The sequence below is a fragment of the Gorilla gorilla genome, chromosome 1, assembly GCF_029281585.2.
Source record: "Gorilla gorilla gorilla isolate KB3781 chromosome 1, NHGRI_mGorGor1-v2.1_pri, whole genome shotgun sequence".
Taxonomy (NCBI): domain Eukaryota; kingdom Metazoa; phylum Chordata; class Mammalia; order Primates; family Hominidae; genus Gorilla; species Gorilla gorilla.
The window spans coordinates 186,061,232-186,083,032 of record NC_073224.2 but is presented as its reverse complement, the minus strand read 5'-3'; the positions used below and the strand labels follow the sequence as shown (position 1 = coordinate 186,083,032).

The following is a 21,801-nucleotide window of genomic DNA, read 5'->3' as shown; positions in this document are numbered from 1 at the left end:
CCTCTTGCTTACAGATCCTGCAATGATTACCTGCACAACATTGCTTTGGACTAAGGGGCCAATTTAATTGTAAAGAACATGCAACAGTGACACATAACCATGGGTCTTACCATGTGACTCAGTCATCCAACAGTAGGTGGCCTAATAGGATGGTGGAATGGCTTGTTAAAGGCACAGTTAGGGCTCCAGGTTGGGGAAAATACTCAGGAGACTGGGGCATTGTCCTCCGGCATGTAGTACATACACTAAACCAGTGGTTTATCAATTATTTATAATGGTACTTTGTTCTAAATACCTATAGATTTGCAAACCAAGGGGTAGCACTTCTTATTATCACTTTCAGTGAAACCTACACACATAGAATGTGTGCCTCCTGCCTCACAAGTTTAAGTTCTGCTTGGTTGGAGATCCTGGTCCCAGGGAAGCAGGGAAGGCGGAGACAGAACACTTCATTCCAGTTACAGTTCCACTGAATTGGAAGCTGTAACTACCACTTAGGCATTTTTGGCTTCTCATACCACTGCACCAGCAGGTAAAGAAAAGAGTGCCGGCTGGGCGCGGTGGCTCACGCCTGTAATCCCAGCACTTTCGGAGGCCAAGGTGGGCGGATCACCTGAGGTCAGGAATTCGAGACCAACCTGGCCAACATGGCGAAACCCATCTCTACTGAAAACACAAAAATTAGCTGGGCATGGTGGCACACGCCTGTAATCCCAGCTACTTGGGAGGCTGAGGCAGGAGAATTGCTTGAACCTGGGAGGCAGAGGTTGCAGTGAGCCAAGATTGTGCCACTACACTCCAGCCTGGACAACAGAGCGAGACTCTGTCTCAAAAATAAATAAATAAAGAGTGACACATGGTGGGGAAAATCAACCCTGATTACTTTAAGAAGTTGGGGGCTGGGCATGGTGGCTCATTCCCATAATCCCAGCATTTTGAGAGATCAAGGAAGGAGGATTGTTTGAGGTCAAGAGTTCAAGACCATCCTGGGCAACATACGGAGACGCTGTAACAGTCACAAAATTTGCCGGGTTTGGGTAGCACCCCTGTAGTCCTAACTACTCTGGCTGAGGTGAGAGGATGGCTTGAGCCCAGGAGTTCAAGGCTGCAGTGAGCTATGATCACACCACTGCCCTCCCGCCTTGGTGACAGAGGAAGGAAACCCCGTCTCAATTATTTAAAAAAAAAAAAGGTCTTGGGTGTGTTTTAAAACACTTCCCAACTCTGAGCTCTATGATTCTTCTTTCAGTTTCTCCAATGAGCCATGCTGTCTCTGGCTTCTGGGCCTTTGGCCATGTGGTTCCTTCCACCAGGACACTATCCTCACTTTAGCCAGCTGACTGCTTGCCGTCTTTCTGGTTTCAGCATAGAAATCACTTCCTCAGTGAAGTCCTCTTGACTTCTCTAACCAGAATTAGCTTCCCCTTCTCCCTGCTCTCGTAGCCCACACACACCCTCCGCCTCTGGACTTCATTTAGGAAATGGTAGCTTTTTGTTTACTTGCTTATTCCCCGCACTAGACCATGACTTCCTTGAGAGAAGAGGGTGTTTTATTTATCACTCTATGCCCAGTGCTAAGGGGAGTTGCAGGCCCCAGGTTTTGTTAGGAATGGTCCCAGTTCTGTCTCTGCCCTGGGAGGTTTGAGATCCATATCCCCTGGGGAGGGCTCTGACTACAGAAATAGTCAGCCACCAGCTAGAAGCCATGATTGGGGGCCGGGCGCGGTGGCTCAAGCCTGTAATCCCAGCACTTTTGGAGGCCAAGGCGGGTGGGTCATCTGAGGTCGGGAGTTCAAGACCAGCCTGATCAACACGGTGAAACCCTGTCTCTACTAAAAATACAAAAATTAGCCGGGCGTGGTGGCAGGCGCCTGTAATCCCAGCTACTCAGGAGGTTGAGGCAGGATAACTGCTTGAACCTGGGAGGCAGAGGTTGCAGTGAGCCAAGATCGTGCCACTGCACTCCAGCCTGGGCGACAGAGCGAGACTCCATCTCCAGCAACAACAAAAAACCATGGATGTTTGTTGGAAAAACAAAGATCTTTGTTGGGAAAAACATCTTTGATTAGTAAAAGAAGAGTTTGTGTATAAAGAATAACTAATAGCCAAATCCATTGACTTGTGAGAGAGCATCTAACAGGTTCTCTTTAAGTGAGGTCTTTTTAAGTACTTGTTTTTTAAAAAATTAATCAGACAGAGAATTTAAGATGTGGAATCTACCAATCCAAGAATCTCTCAAAAGCTCAGGCAAAGAATTGGAAATGATAATGATTAAAACAGACCTTTGTGCACCTGGTTAGGAATTTTCTATCTCATGACAGAAAGGCAAACATCTTCTGACCTGACTCCTTCCCCTGGCCCGGGGTTGGCTGCTCCTACCCTGCACCTTCATTCAGCTCCGCCCAGTGTTGCCTGGCTGCAGCCTCTCTGCCCATAGAACTCAGAGCTTACTCTGGCTGTGCCGAGATGGGGCTGCCCCAGCCAGGGCTGTGGCTGAAGAGGCTCTGGGTGCTCTTGGAGGTGGCTGTGCATGTGGTCGTGGGTAAAGTGCTTCTGATATTGTTTCCAGACAGAGTCAAGCGGAACATCCTGGCCATGGGCGAGAAGACGGGTATGACCAGGAACCCCCATTTCAGCCACGACAACTGGATACCAACCTTTTTCAGCACCCAGTATTTCTGGTTCGTCTTGAAGGTCCGTTGGCAGCGACTAGAGGACACGACTGAGCTAGGGGGTCTGGCCCCAAACTGCCCGGTGGTCCGCCTCTCAGGACAGAGGTGCAACATTTGGGAGTTTATGCAAGGTCAGGAGGCTGCCACACACTTGAGGGGTGCTTGAAATAGCAGTGGTAGAGGGGGATGAAGAGATGGGTTGGAAAGTCCTGAATTCTCCTACTACTTTTGCTGCTCCTTTTGGACCTTCTTGTCCTCTTCCTGCTTCCTGAAACTAGAACTTTTTGTGGATTGTTTCTCTAAGTAACATCACCACCTTCCCAAGCGCTCAAATCACAAACCATCCTGTCTGGCATTTCAGCCCCTGGAACACTGCTCTTACTGTACAGGCTGATCTGCCTGGGCTGCTCTTTGCCCACCTCTCTGCCTGGTTAACTCTTGTTCAATCTTCAGACTGTTGCTCAATGACGCTTCTTTCGAGAAGCCAAGCCCAACTCTCCCATACTAGACTACCCTCTCTCATCTGCCTGCTTAACATCCTAAACTTTTCTTTATTACACCTGTCGCGGTTTGTAATTATGTACGGCTGGCTAGGATTCATGTCTGCTTCCCTCATTAGTCTGCAAACTCAATGCAGGTCGAGACCATTGCTCTCACCCACTATTACACCCATGCCTGATGGTGGCACATGGTAGCTGCTCAGTAAATACTTGTTAAAGAGCTCTCGGCTGGGCGTGATGGGTCACGCCTGTAATCCCGGCACTTTGCGAGATTGAGGCTGGCAGATCACGAGGTCAGGAGTTCGAGACCATCCTGGCCAACATGATGAAACCCCGTCTCTACTAAAAATACAAAAATTAGCCAGGCGTGGTGGTGTGCACCTGTAATCCCAGCTACTCGGGAGGCTGAGGCAGAAGAATCGCTTGAACCCCGGTGGCGGAGATTGCAGTGAGTCGAGATTGTGCCACTGCATTCCAGCCTGGGCAACAGAGTGAGACGCTGTCACAAATAAAAAAAAAAGTCTCAGTTTTCTCTCTCTAACTCCACCCACTTCCCAGTCCAGGAAAACCAGTTTCGTCGACTTGAGTTCTTGACCGTTCCAGTTTTCTCTTTTTTGTCCTCCCAGCTTCTCTTCCTGCCAGAACTTCCTTCTCCCCCACTTGCCCACTCAGCCAGCCCAGCTTGTGAATGGCTGCCAGATTGCTCTTCTCTGAGTACATACCAGCTCAACCACTTTCAGCAGCTCCCCTCTGCATTTAGGATGAAGCCCAGGCTCAGCCTTGGATTCCAGGTCCTCCCTGGTCAGGCTCCAGCTTTTCTTCTCAATTCTACCTCTGAGCTCCCCGCCACACTCATTTCTTTCGGACAAACTGTTGGGCCTTGTACATCTCTTGTACTTTCCCTTGTCTTTGCCTTTGCTGATATCGGCTGGTCAAGAATGCCCTTCCCCTCTCCATCACCGTCTATATCCCCCTCATTCATGTGGGTCCAGCTCTCCTGACACCTTGTCCTCCATGAAGCCACCTCAGCTCCCTACAGCTAGGCATGTGCTCTCTCCCTTCGGCTCATGGCTCTCTGTCTGCACCTCTCCTTGGACACTGCTGCTTCCTGCTCAGCACCTGGTACCTAAGCACAAGTCTTATTTCCCTGCCCAGTGGAGAGCCTCAGGAGAGGGTGTGTGTCTGATTTATCTCTGGATTCCTCAGCATGCTCGGCCCAGGGCCTAGATGCAGCAGGTAGAGAAGGCACCCGAGGCAGTTGGTTTATTCTGTGTTTTTCTTGTTTTTCTTTTTCTCTTTTTTTTTTTTTTTTTTTTTTGAGACAGGGTCTCACTCTACTGCCCACGCTGGAGTGTAGGGGTATGATCATGACTCACTCATCCTCGATTTACCAGGCTCAAGCCATCCTCCCACCTTAGCCTCCTTAGTACCTGGGACAACAAGTGCACACCACAATGCTCGGCTAATTTTTGCATTTTTTGTAGAGGTGGGGTTTCACCATGTTGCCCAGGCTGGTCTCGAACTCCTGGACTCAAGTGATCCACCCACTTCGGCCTTCCAAAATGCTGGGATTACAGGCATGAGCCACTGTGCCTGGCCTATCCTGTGTTTTTGAAAGAATGTTCTTTAGAACCTAAGTTCCACAGATATGCTTTATTATGTAGTGTTGCCTGGTCAAAGTAGTTGGAAAACCCTGAATACTATATCCTCCTCCTGTGCAATTTCATGTGCAATTTCATGTGCACATGGGCGTATGCACGTGAGGAGTTTACAGTTCCATAGAACAGATGGAGGTAATAAACAAATCCTTACAGTCCTATGAAATGGGGGAGGCTATAAAAAATAGAACTTTTGCCTGGAGGACTTGGAAGTTTTCCTGGAGGAGGTGGCTCTGGAACTAGGTCTTGAAGAATGAGTCAGATTTTTGTAGCCTGACAAGGAAAAAGGGAAGAGTGGTTTAGAGGGGAAGGCAGGAGCTTCTTTTGTTTTGCTGTTCATTCATAATTTTAAACCACAGTGCACGAATGACCTCAGTTTATTCAACAAATGTTCACTAATTCCACTGGTAGTAAGAGCAATAGTAATAACTAACTTACCACATGCCCATGTGCCAAGCACTGTAACAGAACCAGGCCAATTTGCTGAATGCCAGTCATCTGCAGTTCAGTTCCCTGAAAGCCAGCTTGCCTCATGGCCAATTCACGGAATGTACTTGCATCATGTAACTGTCCACTTTCAGTGAGGCAGTTTACATTTTAAAGACTGTTGAATTTGGTCTGAGCCCCGTGGCTCACACCTTTAATTCCAGCACTTTGGGAGGCTGAGGCGGGTAGATCACTTGAGGTCAGGAGTTCAAGACCAGCCTGGCCAACATGATGAAACCTCGTCTCTACTAAAAATACAAAAATCAGCCAGGCATGGTGGCATGCACCTATAATCCCAGCTACTCAGAAGGCTGAGGCATGAGAATCACTTGAACCCAGGAGGCAGAGGTTGCAGTGAGCCGAGATCGCACCACTGCACTCCAGCCTGGGTGACAGAGCAGACTCTGTCTTAAAATAAAATAAAATAAAATATAAAATAAAATAAAATAAAATAAAAACTGTTCAGTTTGTCTCTGCTCCCTGCTGCTGCAGCTGAGACTGAAAATTGGTAAGAGTGACCAGTTGCAGTGGCCCATGCCTGTAATCCCAGCACTGTGAGCGGCTGAGTGGGAGGATTGCTTGAACCCAGGAGTTCAAGAACAGCCTGTGCAACAGAGTGGAACCCTGTCTCTACAAAATATTTAAAAATTAGTGGGATGAGGTGGTGTGAGCCTGTAGTCCCAGCTACTCAGGAGGCTGAGTTGGGAGGGTCACTTAAGCCCAGGAGGTCGAGGCTTCAGTGAGCCATGTTCATGCTAGTGCACTCCAGCCTAGGTAACAGAGTTAAGACCTTGTCTCAAAAATAAATAAATAAAATTAAAAAATTTTAATGGTAAGAGGAGGGGACTGAAGCAAAAGAAAAATCTATTTGCAAAATAGAGTTTACTTTCAGCACATTAACCCAAAGTCCCCTGAAATCATAGGTACTAACAATACGGAAATAAACACCATGGGCCTCTGCCCTGGAAGGTCTCCTAACTCAGAGTGAGAGATGGTGTCGTGACAGGGAAGCAGAGGGCACTGGGGGCAGGAACCCTGTTAAGAGTAGGGTAAGGAGGTGGCCAAGGGAAAGCTTCCTGGAGGAGAGGATGGTGTGCTGATTGTCTAGGGACAGTGAAACCTTGGGGTGGGTGAGGAAGAGGGGAATGGAAAGCAGGGCAGGGCAGAGAGGAGGAGCAGCAGAGGTCTGAGATGTGGAGAAGCAACATTCAGTTTGGCACAAGTGGGGTCCCAGAGGCAGGAAGGGGTGAAGGATGAGGCTGAAGGCATCATCAGGAACCAGAGCTTACGGGGCCTTGTGTGTCGTAGCTGCAGGTTGACTTTATCCTGAGAGTACTGGTGAGTTCTGGAAGGGTTTCCAAGCGAGAAGTAAACATGATCAGTTCTGCTTATTAGAAAGACATTGGCCGAGCATGGTGGCTCACACCTGTAATCCCAGCAGTTTGGGAGGCTGAGGCCAGTGGGTCACTTGATGTCAGGAGTTCGAGACCAGCCTGGCCAACCTGATGAAATCCTGTCTCTACTAAAAATACAAAAATTAGCTGGGCATCGTGTCATGCGCCTGTAATCGCAGCTACTTGGGAGGCTGAGGCAGGAGAATTGCTTGAACCCGGGAGGCGGAGTTTGTAGTGAGCTGAGATTGCGCCACTGCACTCCAGCCTGGGCAACAAAGCGAGACTCTGTCTCAAACAAAAAAAAAAAAAAAAAAAAGAGACATGTTGTAACTACTTTGGAAACCCACCAGGCCACCAAAAAGCTCTGTTGTATGCTTTGGGTATAAACTCTGAACTCAGAGCCAGAGACAGAGAGACATGAAGAATCTTTACTGATAATCTAAAGCAACTGCTTCGTTTCTGAGATGCAAAGGTCCAGAGAGGTGAATGACTCGCTTAGAGTCACACAGTGAGTTCTTAGAAGAGCCAGAACTAGACTTCTGACTCTCAGCTCGTGCACTTGCTGCTACTGGATACGACAGCAGGAGCTCAGGGAAACTCTCAGCCACCTCCAGCCCTCTGTGTATCCACACACACGCACACACACACAATATACACACACTCTTGGACACACACAATATACACACACTCTTGGACACACACAGAACAAAACATCGAGTAACTGGCATGGTGTGGCAGAAGGCAAGTTCTGGATGATTTACTTTCTGGATACCTGAGAGTTAATCTGAAATTGGCTTCATTTCAGCCCCTGTTTAAAATCTTCTAACATCTTTCCAACTGTACTTACAAGTGTTGTCCAATAACTATAAATAGGATTTCTCTGCTGACAGATCCTGACGTGGGGGGTAATTTACTGGTCTGGGCTGTTTTCCCATTTATACAAAGGAGTTGGACTTGATAGTCTTCACTGGATTCTCGAAATGGTGTTCTCTGCACTGTGGTCTGTGGACATGGGCAGGGTGCCAGCCCCCATGCACCCATCCTTTACCTCTCTGCTGCTGAGGAAAGCAGAGAGCTTAGTTTAAACTTTGCCCTCAATACTGACCACTGTACCCAACCACACTATAAATAATTAAACAAATGGCTCTGTCTCTTCCAGGGTCTGAATCAGTGGATGTTGAGTTTTTTTCCCAATTAAAAACAAAATTTCATACAGCTGATACTTAGAGTTGATCATGACCATAAGTCTTTTGGGTTCTTTATTTTTTATTTTTATTGAGATGGGGTCTCATGCTGTTGCCCAGGCTGGAGTGCAATGGCACGATCGTAGCTCACAGCAGCCTCATTCCTGGGCTCAAGCGGTCTTGCTGCCTCAGCCTCCCAAGTAGCTGGGACTAGACATGTGTCACCACGCCTGGATAATTTTTTTTTTAAGAGATGGGGTCCTGCTATGTTGCCCAGGCTTTTTGGGTTCCTACCTAAAGAGTGACAGAGTGACTCTCTGGGGTCATTGGAGGCCAGTGACCAGCCACTTGGCCACAAGTGACCTCTGAGCTGCCCTCCTGAAGCCTGGGCTCCTTGTCACATGGGTGAGAAATCATAGTGCAGTCAACCAGCAGAGACTGAGGCCACTCAATGCCTCCTCAGGCCTCTTAAGAAAAAGTCTGACCCAACGACAAGGAGAGCTGCTTCGTATGTCCAGTGAAACTAGTTTGCTTTCCTCTCATATGCTAAAAATTGAGAATATAAGCCAATTTTGTTTCTTCTTTTACTTGGCCACCAGGAAACTCAGAGTCAAAATATAGCTCAGTTATAACAAATGCATGGGACCTATGGCCTGTGTGTATTCCGTTTTCTCCTCCTGTTCTACGCCTCCCAGAGGGGCATAATTAAAAAAAATTCTGGCCAGGCGCAGTGGCTCTCGCCTGTAATCCCAGCACTTTGGGAGGCCAAGGCCGGTGAATCGCTTGAGGTCAGGAATTCAAGACCAGCCTGGCCAACATGGAGAAACCCTGTCTCTACTAAAACTACAAAAATTAGCCAGGCATGGTGGCGCACGCTTGTAATCCCAGCTACTTAGGAGGCTGAGGCAGGAGAATTCCTTGAACTTGGGAGGCGGAGGTTGCAGTGAGCTGAGATCACGTTTTTGCACTACAGCCTGGGTGACAGAGCAAAACTCCATCTCAAAAATAAAAAATTAAAAAATTCCATTTAATGTGTTAGTATAGGTGTAAGGAGCTTTAAATTCTTTGCAGAACACAGAGGGGGTGTAGTTAACCAAATAAACCACATGTAAGTTAAGATGCCCTCTACTCCCCATCTATCTGCAAACCCTGTCAATTCTGCCTTCTCCCCAGCTCCACTGCCCCACACTAGCTAGCCCAGGCGCCCATTTTCTCTCTTTTTCTCTTATAGAGACAGGGTCTCATTCTGTGGCCCAGGCTGAAGGGCAATGGCACAATCACAGCTGACTACAGCCTCAACCTCTTAGGCTTAATGGACGCTCCGGCCTCAGCCTCTTGAGTAGCTGGGACTACAGGCACACCCTACCAGGGCCAGCTAACTTTTTTTTTTTTTTTTTTCAGCGATAAGGTCTCACTGTGTTGCCCAGGGTGGTCTTGAACTCATGGGCTCAAGCGATCCTCCTGCCTCAGCCTCCCAAAATGCTGGGATTACAGGTGTGAGCTACTGCATCCAGACCCATTGTCTTTCATGTAGACTTCTCCAGTGCCCCCTAACTGCTTATCCCTCACTTTCATTTTCACTCTTAGTCCTTTCTCCACAGAGCAGCCAGAGTGATCTTCAAGTGTAAATCTGGTCATTACATGGCCCTACTGTAGCAGTCAGGTTCTGGCTTGTAAGCAACAGAAGCTCCCTCTGGTTTTCTTGGTCACACACACATATGTACACAAAGGAACATACTGGAAAGATGTTAAGTGCTTTCCAGAAACAATACCAGCTGGTCTTGATTGGACTGTCTTTTAGCATCAATAGTTGGGCCTGGATCCTGCTGTCATTGTGGTTGCCATGGGAACCCATCACCATCCCTTACAGGAGCACCACAACTGGGCTGTGGATGGATTCTGCCGTCTCAATGACTCCCAGAATCAAAGATCTATGTGGAAGGGTATAATTAGCCCAGCTGGGGTCACTGCCTGAGCCATGGCTGCCAGGGGCAGAGTGCGAACCTGGCCCTTCTGTCTTCCATAGAGCAAGGCTGGGCACACTGTTTCATAAATAGAATACAAAATAGGGAATTCTAAGTAGGAAGGAGAGTTAGGAGTTGGGCAGCCAAAACTGCAACAAACAAGTCAGATATAGTCAAGTGCACCTATAGTTCCAGCTACTCAGAAGGCTGAGGCAGGAGGATCACTTGAGCCCAGAAGTTCAAGGCCGTAGTGTATTATGATGGCACCTGTGAATAGCCACTGCATTCCAGTCTGGGCAACATAACAAGATCTCATCTCTCAAAAAAAAAAAAAAATGAAAAAGAAAATATGCAACAATATTCACCACCCTTGCTTTATATTCCTATGATAGCCCACATACCTAGGATAAAATCCAGATTCTTTACAAAGGCTTATGGGAGCCTGCCTGCTCTGGTCCATCCCTAACACTCCAACCCTTCTCTTGTTGCTCTCTATGCTGGGTTCCTGCCAGTGGTTTTGTGGGGCCTTGAACACACCAAGTTCTGTCCCTCCTTGGGGACTCTGTGTGAGTCTCTTTGGCTAGAATCCCTTTCTCCCTTTTCCCATGGCTGGTTCTCTCCTGTTTTTCATTTCTCAGGTTAAATGGCAGCTCCTCAAAGGCCTTCCCTGCCCCGCCTGTCTAAAGTAGGTAACTCCTTTATAGCCTCTCTCGTAACACTGATCACAATTTGAAACTTCTTCATTTACGCATTTACTTACTTTTTTTTGCCTGTCTCCCCACTAAGCAGACTTCAAACTGCACACAGCCAGAGAGCTGCTGGTCTCATTCTCTGCCGAATCCCCAGTGTGTGGCAGGGAGACTTGCATATTTTAAGTGCTGAATAAATATTTGTAGATAGGATGAGAGTATACTACATTCTGGAGATTCGAGGATGAATGAGGAACAGGCTCTGCCCTCAGGGGACAATGAGTAGGGGGGTTTGGGGGTATGTGGACACTTAAACAGGCCATGTCACAGTGCAAGACTAGCCATGCTCCAATAAATGTATGGTAAGGGCTCAACAATGTCAGCTCTGGCCGTAAGAAACCACAGGAGGCCGGCTAGTCCCCAGAGTTGTCCTTGGTCTAGGATGGGGAGTTACAGAAGGCTTCCACCCAGGGCTGGCTTCATGGACATGGGACCAGTGAATCACACAGGGACCTACACTCAAAAGGGCCTTGTCCTTGGGATTTAATGTTCTGCAGCAGCTGTCTTGAATTTTTGTTGCTGTTGTTGTTTTTAGCACACCAGAGTTGTAAAGTATGTCTTGAAATTCTTCATAATTTTATCTTTGAATCTGCATTTTGTAAGTGAAACCCTACGGGACAATGGAGCATGCCCCGAGGACTTGGAGCCTCTGCTTGCACAGGCTCCTGCCTTCCACAGCCTCCCTGCCCTCCACAGCCTCCCTGCCCCTCCAGGACATGTTCTCTAAGGCCCACTCTCCCATCCCCAGGTGCTCCTTCCTGCTTCCACCCAGTGACTGCTGCCATCTCCTGACCCCAGAGTGGGCCCGGATACAGACATGAGGAAGGTGGGGGTCAGGTGTCACATCCCCCAGTGTTGCATGGCAGCTGTCCCCATCCCTGGCTCGCAGTGCCATAGTGCAATTCGCCAAGTGACTGAGGGTGGGGGAATCCTCTTGCCCACCCTTTCCCCCATCAAGGTACCTAGTATGTTCCTTACAGAGGTTGCATTACCCTGTGGGTTGGGGTGGTGGGCAGGTGGGAAGGGGCCATGTCTGGCTCAACTTCTGTGATGCTGGGCAGGGCATGGCATGTTGGTCTGGTGGCTGGAGGGAAAGGGAAGTGCACACACACTCGGTCTCTGGGGTGCTGGGTAGCTGTGAGGATCTGCTCTCACTCTATGAATATCCCAGGGGAGTATGACATCAAATAGCAACTAAAAGACACGATGCCAGGTCAAGAGAGGGACTACAGAAGATTAGAAATGTCTTTGTATTTCAGGCTGGGCACGGTGGCTCAGGCCTGTAATCCCAGCACTTTGGGAGGCCGAGGCCGGCGGATTACTTGAGGTCAGGAGTCTGAGACCAGCCTGGCCAACATAGTGAAACCCTGTCTCTACTAAAAATACAAAAATTAGCCAGGTGTGGTGGTGTGCACCTGGAGTCCCAGCTACTCAGGAGGCTGAGGCAGGAGAATCGCTTGAACCCTGGAGGCGGAGGTTGCAGTGAGCTGAGATCACACCACTGCATTCCAGCCTGGGTGAGACTCCATCTCAAAAAAATAAAAAAGAAACGTCTTTATATTTTAATAAATTTAATGGCACTTTCCCCCACTTTTTGAACAAGGAACCCTGCATTTTCATTTGGCAGCAGGCCCAGCAAATTATGCAGCTGGTCCTGCTCCTAGCGTTCACTCTCTTTGTGGAGCTGCCTTCGGTGCCTCCCTACTTCATAGCTCAGGGAGGAGATACAAGCTCATAGCAACAGCTTACATTTATTAAGCACCTACTATGGGCCAGTAACCAGTTTAAGCCCTTATCTCTATTAATTTATTTAATCCTCTTAACAGTGCTACAAAGTATTATTATGCCCCCCTTGTGGATGAGGAAACTGAAGTGCTATGAATAGAAAGAGCGCTGAATTGAGAGTTCAGAAACCAGAATGTTCATTTTAACTCCTCACTGACCTGCTGTGTGACCTGGAGCAAGTGTGTAAAACTCAGTTTCTTTGTCTATAAAATGGGGGAAAAAATGACCAACCTTGCAGTATTACTAATCCCATCGCATGAGAGAATGGATGCATACCTGCCTTATAAACTGCATGAAAGGGACTCCTCTTATATTTAAACTGCTATGCGGCAACTGCAGGTGGTCCACTGAGACCACCTAAAAAACCCTCTCATTTTAGAGAGGAGTAAACCAGCTCCAGCCCCTGCTAAGTCATGCTCTCTAAGTGTCGGACCCCAGTGCCTAGGACCCATCCTGGGGTGGGGGGTGGGGGGCAATAAAAATAACAGAATTGAACATAGGAGTGAAAATGGTGCTTGTAAAAGAAAGCTGTGTGTAGAGTCTCAGTTTGTGATGGTTGTTGCTGTTTCAGGTAATAGGCCACTGGTGCTGAATTTTGGAAGTTGTACCTGACCTTCATTTATGTTCAAATTTGACCAGTTCAAGAGGCTTATTGAAGACTTCAGTTCCATAGCAGATTTTCTTGTCATTTACATTGAAGAAGCACATGCATCAGGTACAGAAAGATTCTCTGCCTCTTCTACCTCTTCCCACTCTCTTTCTCTCTACCTTTTCCCCAGGCACCATCTCAAGGTTGGGAGGTGGAAGGAGGAAGACGAGGGGAGAGGGAAAGAGCCACTATTCACTGAGCACCCACCACTCCCAGGCCCTGCACTGGGCTAACCTCACAGTCTGTGCTTTCAACCAGGGTACAGAGAGCAGAACACCTGGAGTGACAGGGTCTGGCTAGGAGAGGATTCTAACATTTTGATCGGATAAATAGGGAAGTCAAGGGAGAAGAACTGATTTAAACACATTTACAAAGAATTCAGACCCAAAATGTCACAGGTGAAATGACGGCCATATGGCTATTTTTTTTTTTTTGAGACAGGGTCTTGTTCTGTCGCCTGAGCTGGGGCTGGAATGCAATAGCACTCACATGGCTCACTGCGGCCTCAACCTCCTGGGCTAAATCGATCCTCCTGTCTCAGCCTTCCAAGTAGCTGGAACTGCAGGCATACGCCACCATGCCCAGCTAGTTTTTTGTATTTTTTGTAGAAACAGAGTTTCACCATGTTACTCGGGCTGGTCTCAAACTCCTAGGTTCAAACAATCTGCCCACCTCGGCCTCCCAAAGTGCTGGGATTACAGTCGTGAGCCACTGTGCCCAGCCTATATTTGTATTTTTGAAAGAACACTGTGGTGAAGAATTAGGAGAAAAAGTAGTACTTAAACTCAGTATGAATTAGAATCATCTGGAAGGCTGTTAAAACGCAGATGTCTGGGTCCCATTCCTAGTCCATCCAGGCTGACGCCTAGGGTTTGCACTACTTAACAAACTTCCAGGTGATGCTGATGCTGTTAGTCTGGGGACACACACTTAGAGAACTACTGATCTAAACCCTTGCCTCTCCAAGTATGGTCTAGGCGCCAGCAGTCTTGGCATCCTGGGAGTTAGATGGACTCTCAGTTCCACCTTCGACAGACCGAATCAGAATCTTCCTATAACAAGGTCCCCAAATGATTCATGCACATTCAAGATCAAGGAGTGCTGGTTTATTGGACTATTTCACATTGAAGAGCAGGGGTCTGGCAGACAGGAGCCCTGGGCTTCAGTTCTGGATCAATCACTAATTCCTGACGTGACCTTGCACATTCAACCATAATGGGAAACCAGGCCAAATCATTGCCAAGGGCTCCTCTGAGAACCTCAGTTAAAAGTGAGGGGCTATTTAGTCTGCAGGAACTGTGTGCTGTGTCAATGGGACTCGGTGCTTGGCCTTTCTCTTGTAGATGGCTGGGCTTTTAAGAACAACATGGACATCAGAAATCACCAGAACCTTCAGGACCGCCTGCAGGCAGCCCATCTACTGCTGGCCAGGAGCCCCCAGTGCCCTGTGGTGGTGGACACCATGCAGAACCAGAGCAGCCAGCTCTACGCAGCATTGCCTGAGAGGCTCTACGTAATCCAGGAGGGCAGGATCCTCTACAAGGTGGTGACCTGGGTACAGGGGGCCCAGGGAGGGCAAAGGGGCCCAGGGAGGGCAAGGGCAAAGAGAAGGCTTTGCATCAAGCAGAACTGGATTCAAATCACCACCCAGCCATTTACCAGCCATGTGACCATGGGCGAGTGCTTTCACTTCTTGGAGTTCCTTCAATTTCCTCTTCTGCAAAATGGGAATGTTGGTCTCCACCTCACGGGGGATGAAATAATGCACGCAAATGTCCCTAGCATTTGGACTAGAGCTGCATCCTCCTGGCTTCCTTTTGAACCCAGATGATGGCCCAGTCCTGGTCTGGTTTCAAACTCAGAGACAGAGAATGTTGTTTTTGTTTTCTGTTTTTTGGGTTTCTTTTTTTTTTTTTTTTTTTTTTTTGAGACAGACTCTCACTCTGTTGCCCAGGCTGGAATGCAGAGGGGTGACCTTGGCTCATTGCAACCTCCACCTCCCGGGTTCAAGCAATTCTCCTGCCTCAGCCTCCCAAGTAGCTGGGACTACAGGCGCACACCACGCCCAGCTAATTTTTGTATTTTTAGTAGAGACGGGGTTTCACCATGTTAGCCAGGCTGGTCTTGAACTCCTGGCCTCAAGTGATCTGCCCGCCTTGGCCTCCCAAAGTGTTGGGATAACAGGTGTGAGCCACCGTGCCTGGTCTGTTTTTGTTTTATGAACAATGTTCAGAGAGGGGAATTGACTTGTCCAAGGTCACACTGTGCAAGGCTCTGATTTCAATTCTAAAGCCCTTGATCGGGTGGGCCAGAAATGAGAAGGTCTGAAGCTGCTAACATCTGAGGCAGGCCTGAACCAGGGCTGGCGAGGTAGAAGTCTCAAGGGGAATGGAACCCGTGGTTTGGAGCTGGAAATGCTGGATGCAGGGATGTGAGGCAGAAATTCATTTCAGGCTCCCTTTCTTGTGATTGCTTCCTCTCAAAAGTTCCAGCCTGGTCAGGGTGAGGGAGGTAAGCACAGCCTCTGACTCTTTAGACACAGTTGGCTTGGCCTCCCTTAAGAAGGTAGAAACTACATTTTAAAGCTATTGAAGGGATTTCAAGCCTTGGGGAGCAGATGAAACCAAGTATGTGGATGCTCCTCTGTCCACAGATCAAGATCAAGCTGACCCTACTTATTCAGATAAAACAAGCAAAAACTTGCAGGCAAATTCCCAAGGTGCAAGGGTCACAGTAGAAGAATGTGGGTCCTTCATCCTTTCCTGTACCTTGGGACATGGTTCAGGCATGATTGAGACACCCTGGGCACTGAATCCCTGCCTTGGGTTAGGCCCTGTGCAAATACTGGAAACACAAAAATGAATTGAAAATGACTCATACCTAGCCGGGTGCGGTGGCTCACGCCTGTAATCCCAGCACTTTGGGAGGCCGAGGCAGGCTGATCACTTGAGGTTGGGAGTTGGAGACCAGCCTGACCAACATAGTGAAACCCTGTCTCTACTAAAAATACAAAATTAGCCAGGCGTGGTGGCACATGCCTGTAATCCCAGCTACTTGAGAGGCTGAAGCAGGAGAATCGCTTGTACCTGGGAGGCAGAGGTTGCGGTGAGCAGAGATCGCACCATTGCACTCCAGCCTGAGCAACAAGAGTGAAACTCTGTCTCGAAAAAAAAAAATTAAAAAAAATGACCGGCCGGACGCAGTGGCTCACGCCTGTAATCCCAGCATTTTGGGAGGCTGAGACAGGCAGATCACGAGGTCATGAGTTCGAGACCAGCCTGACCAACATGGTGAAACCCTGTCTCTACTAAAAATACAAAAATTAGCCAGGCATGGTGGCATGTGCCTATAATCCCAGCTACTTGGGAGGCTGGGGCAGGAGAATTGCTTGAACCCGGGAGGTGGAGGTTGCAGTGAGCCGAGATCGCACCACTGCACTCCAGCCTTGGCAACAGAGCGAGACTCCGTCTCAAAAAAAAAAAAAAAGAAAAAAAGAAAATGGCCCACACCCTCACTTCAAGGTACTCACAGGCTGAGGGATAAGGAAGACCCAATAAGACTAATACAGTGTCCCAACTGCTGGGGGACTCCAGAGCAGGGGTCAGCACGCCTTTTCTGTATAGGGCCTGATAGTAAATATTTTCAACTTTGTGCCAAGTAATCCCTGTCGCAACAATTCAGTTCTGCTGTTATAGCACAACAGCAGCTGCAGACGACATGCAAATGAAAGCATGTGAGGCATCAGGACTAACCTGGCTCTCAGACTGTAAGTTTTTCAACCTCTGGGGAAGGGTAGGCTTCTCAGAGGGGGCAGCAATTGCTTGGGCCTTAAAGGATAAGGAGTTGGCCTAGTGAGCACAGTGAGTGAAAATCACTGCAGTATAGGGAAGAGGGTGGGTGGAGGCACTGAGGCATAGTAGGGCAGAGTGTGAATAAACGATTGGGGACATTGGGGTTACACAGGGATCTCATTCTAGACCAAGGGCTTTGGTCTTCATCTTAGGGCAAAGAAGAGCCACTGATGGGTTTGGAGCAGGAAAGAGACATGATCAGACCTGTACTTAGAACTTTCACTGGCTCACGGCTGTAACTCTAGCACTTTGGGAGGCCCAGGTGGGTGGATCACCTGAGGTCAGGAGTTCAAGACCAGCTTGGCCAACATGATGAAACCCTGTCTCTACTAAAAGTACAAAAAAATTAGCCAGGCGTGGTGGCGTGCGCCTGTAATCCCAGCTACTTGTGAGGCTGAGGCACGAGAATTGTTTGAACCCAGGAGGCGGAGGTTGCAGTGAGCAAAGATTGTGCCAGTGCACTCCAGCCTGGGCGACAGAGTGAGACTCTCTCAAAAAAAAAAAGAAAAAGAAAGTTCACTGGTTCCATGGCCGGGCGTGGTGGCTCATGCCTGTAATCCCGGCACTTTGGGGGCCAAGGCGGGCAGGTCACTTGAGGCCAGGAGTTCGAGACCAGCCTAGCCCACATGGCGAAACCCTGTCTCTACTAAAAATACAAAAATTAGCCGGGCATGGTGGAGTGCGCCCCTATTCCCTGCTACTCAGGAGGCTGAGGCAGGAGAATTGCTTGAACCTGGGAGGCAGAGGTTGCAGTGAATCAAGTTTGCGCCGTTGCACTCCAGCCTGGGCAACAGAGCGAGACTCTGTCTCAAAAAAAAAAGAAAAAAAGTTCACTGGTTCCTGGTTGAAAAATGGACAGGAGGGAGCAGGGACTAAGGACTGGGGATAGCTGGGAGGGGTGGCAGCTGCCCAGGTTGTAGGATGAAAAGGGCTGACCTAGGGCAGTAGAACTGGAGAGGCAGAGATGGTTCTGAGGTAGGATGGGTAGAACTTGATGTGAAGGCTAGAGAAGATTAGGCCAGTCTGAAGGTCTGATTATGGAAGAAAAGCTTATTTGTACAGAACCCTTCTCTTTTTGAAAGACTATGTCACTTTATGTCCTCTAGTTTTTCTACTTCTCTGTCCAACCTTCCTGTTAACTGCTGATGCCACTGTACACACTTTCTCAACCACCTCACGGTTGCATCTGCCATTGAATTAGCCATGCTGATGGCTCCTACATAGACATCATTTGACCAGCTCTTGCAACTAACCTCCAGACCTACATGTTCCTTACAACTTGGAAATCCTTACAAGTTGGGAATGCCTGGTTTGTTTCTCTTGCAGGGTAAATCTGGCCCTTGGAACTACAACCCAGAGGAAGTTCGTGCTGTTCTGGAAAAGCTCCACAGTTAATCTGGACAGATACCTCAATTCTAGGTGACCAACGGGAGGGCTTCTCAAGGCTTAGCTCTTCCTGAGGCCCAGCTGGCTTTTACCCTTGACCTGTGTCCCTAGCTGAATCATTAGCTCAGATTTTTCTGATCTAAGCAAACAACTCCCAGCTGAGGAATGCAGGCCACAGCACCCAATCAAGACAAATTGTTATTATCAGAAAATGAAGCAACACTTGAGCTGTTCAGGCCAGTTCCCTGTTGAAGAAAGTAGAGCCTGACACTGCTCCCACTGTGGAGACCACATTCCCTGCACACCGTCTTTGAGAGAGCAGTTGCACTCTACAGGCACACTTCTGAGGTACGGTATCTCTCTCCACCCACTCTGATACCAAGTAATTCAAGCTGCCATTCCTTCTATTAGGGAAATTCATTTTACCCAATTTGCATTTATGGAATTGATCATTTAAGGCACTAAATTAGTTTTTAGAACCAATTATGGGAAGAATTCCAGTTGTTAGGAAGAGATGAGGAGTTGGAAGAGGAGGGATTAGAAACAGGAGGAGGCAGTCATCCTCTCCTTGCCAAAAGATTTAAACCTGTCCACATTGGTGGTGATGATGGGTGAGTTTCCATGGTAACACATCTCTAATTTTACCAGGGAAGAGGAGAGTACTCACTTTACCATCTTTGAATATATTTCATAGAAATCTAGCTCTCTGTACCCTGAAATCTTCCACTAGCCTCACTTTTCAACAGAGTCATCTAGAAGGGAGGGTTGGCTTCCCAAAAGCATAACCTTGACCAAACCAAACAATAGGCACCAGCAATGCTGTCATTCAGTTATGCAGAAGCTCATAGGTAACATTCTGTTTCTCTGATTTCTTCACAAGTCTCTTAATGGTCATTTGTGTTAGATTACATCAAACTGACGGATAGCCATTGGTATTCATCTATTTTAACTCTGTGTCTTTATATATTTGTTTATGATGGCCACAGCCTAAAGTACACACGGCTGTGACTTGATTCAAAAGAAAATGTTATAAGATGCAGTAAACTAATAACAGAATTATTAAAATATATCAGGCTATTTTGTATGGCTTCAGTGTGATCTTTACATTTTCTTTTCCAATTTGTATCTGATTACCCAGTGTAATCTGACCAGCAAAAATACCATATGCTGAAAGGGCCTCATTTTGGGGGAAGAACATTCAGGCCCTATGTTACATGTTAAATGTGGTTTTGTCTTATGAACTCCTGCTGGAGTGAAATAATTTTTCACACTGGAATCAAATTACCTTTATAACATGACATAAAAGAATGGATCAGGAGACCTTTTGCTAGCATGAGAACATATTCTCTTTAGCTATACTTTAGTTGCTACAAAGTTAATATTATTAATGTTGTCACTTTATTATTTTAAAAATAGTTATTATTGCAAGAGGCTGAGGCAGGAAAATCACTTGAACCCAGGAGGCAGAGGTTGCAGTGAGCCAAGATGGTGCCCCTGCACTCCAGCCTGGGTGACAGAGCGAGACTCCATAAAAAAAGTTATTATTAATCATCTACCAGGCACAGTCACTTTCAGATATGTTATCTCATTTAGTCTCTATATATCTCAAAGAGGAGATGATTATCCCCATTTTACTGATGAGGAAATCAAGGCTCAGAGAGTTAAGTAACTTGCATAACTTCTCAGAACTAGTAAGTAACAAGCCGAGATTCAAACAGGATCTCTAACTTCAAGGCCAGAGTCCTAGCTCTGTTCCTGCCAGCTGGGTGACTTTGATCAAGCTGCCTTGGTATCTTGACCTATAAAACAGGGTATCAATAGTGCCTAGTCCATAGATTCATGAGTAGAGCACTCAGAACTGTGCCTGACTTGGAGAAAGTGTCATGAAGTGTTGGCTATTATTACGATTATCATAATTATTGTCCCACAACTGCTTCCTCGGGCCCTTTTTTGGGGGGTTGGAGGTGGAAGGAGGACAAGACAATATGGATGCTGAATAAAAATTCCCCATCCTACCAAAGCCACTCATGACCAACATAGGCATGAGTTTGTGAGGCTATACTGAAAATGAGAAGCTGTGACAATGATGGGACTGAAGCACAGATGAGCACTCACTGTTCCTCCTAAGTACTAAGTTGCACAAAAGGAGACAGGATGTAAGGCAAGGCTCTTCTGAATCACTTCTCTGATGGTCTTCCAATTCGTGTCTACAAATGCACAGAAATCTCCCCATTTTCAATAAATAATAGTAGCTGGAACTGAGGAGCTTTTCAGAATGACAAAAATAGACCCCCGGCTTTCCAACTGGACTCTCTTCAACTTAATGCATCAAACATTGAGCATTGATTCTTTTCTGGGTGCAGAGTTATGCAAAGATGGACGAGGAAGAGCTGTTGTCCTCCAGCAGCTTAATCTCACAGGGGACCAGACATACACTCCAATGACCATAACTCAAGGTGGAGTATATGTTAGAGTGAAGACTAAGTGCTCAGAGGGCACAGAGGAGACAGCAATCCTCAGAGCTGGGTGAATCCAACAATGCTTTTTGGAGCTGGTGGCATTTGAGCTGGTCTTCAAAGATGCCCAGTACTTCCATAATTTGGGATGGGAGCCTGGAGAAGATGGGAAGGGAGAAGGGCATTTCAAGTGAGGAGAACTACAAGGGCAAAGGTGGGAAAAGGGCTATGTGCAGGAGACTGCAAGAGGTTTGGGTTCAATTCCAATCCTTTTGTTTTATAGTTGCTAGCCATAGGCCAGTGTAGTTCAATGGTTCTCAAACTTGGGCATGCAACAAAATCACCTGGAGGGCTTGCTGCAACACAGATTCTTGGTTCTCATCTCCAGAGTTTATGATTCAGACAGATCTGAGGTTGAGCTAGGGAATTTGCATTACTAACAAGTTCTCAGGTGAGGCTGATCCTGCTGTCCCAGGAACCACACTTTGAGAACCGCTGCTATAGTAGGTGTTGTTGGTGCTCTGCCCAGATGCCTTTTACCAAGCCATTGTACTCATGATCCAGCTGCTGTGAGTGTTGGCTGCTAATGGCTCACAGATGCACTCTTTCCTGAGAATTTGCCCTCATGACAGGAGCTATCTTACCCAGAAATACCTGTGAAATTATGTCCTTCACCTGAGTGTGGCCCACAGCCAATGACTGATGGATTTGAAATTCCAAAGCCTTTTCCCTTGCTGCAAGGTGGGGCAGTCTACTTCTCCAGTGCCAGTCATGCTTCAGAGCTCCCTATGGGATCAGACTGAGGCTAGACTTCAGCAGAAGCCATGTTTAATTTTTCCCTCTGCCTGATCCTGCTTCTCTCACTTCCTTAGAGGTTTCTCCTGAGAGCGCTCCCTCAATAAATCACTCTTCAAAGAATCCTTGTTGGAGGCTCTGCTTCTAGAGAACCTGACCCAGAGCAGTCCCCTTCTGGGTCTTTTCTGATTATGAGTCTTCATTAGTGGGGCTTGTTATTTGCTGAAACATAGTGTGGGATGAGGAGTCAGGTGGCGCAATCTGCAACTTTC

The 21,801-nt window shown here is 47.5% G+C and overlaps 1 protein-coding gene across 1 annotated transcript; it reads left to right on the top strand.

Annotated features, from left to right (window-relative positions):
- The first annotated feature begins 2,442 nt into the window (after nucleotides 1–2,442).
- DIO1 (iodothyronine deiodinase 1) lies at nucleotides 2,443–19,355 on the top strand. The gene is made up of 4 exons (XM_019018882.3): nucleotides 2,443–2,803; nucleotides 12,964–13,107; nucleotides 14,385–14,584; nucleotides 18,219–19,355. The coding sequence occupies exons 1-4, from the start codon at nucleotides 2,467–2,469 to the stop codon at nucleotides 18,285–18,287; spliced, it is 750 nt and encodes a 249-aa protein (XP_018874427.1). The 5' UTR covers nucleotides 2,443–2,466; the 3' UTR covers nucleotides 18,288–19,355.
- Nucleotides 19,356–21,801: the final 2,446 nt, after the last annotated feature.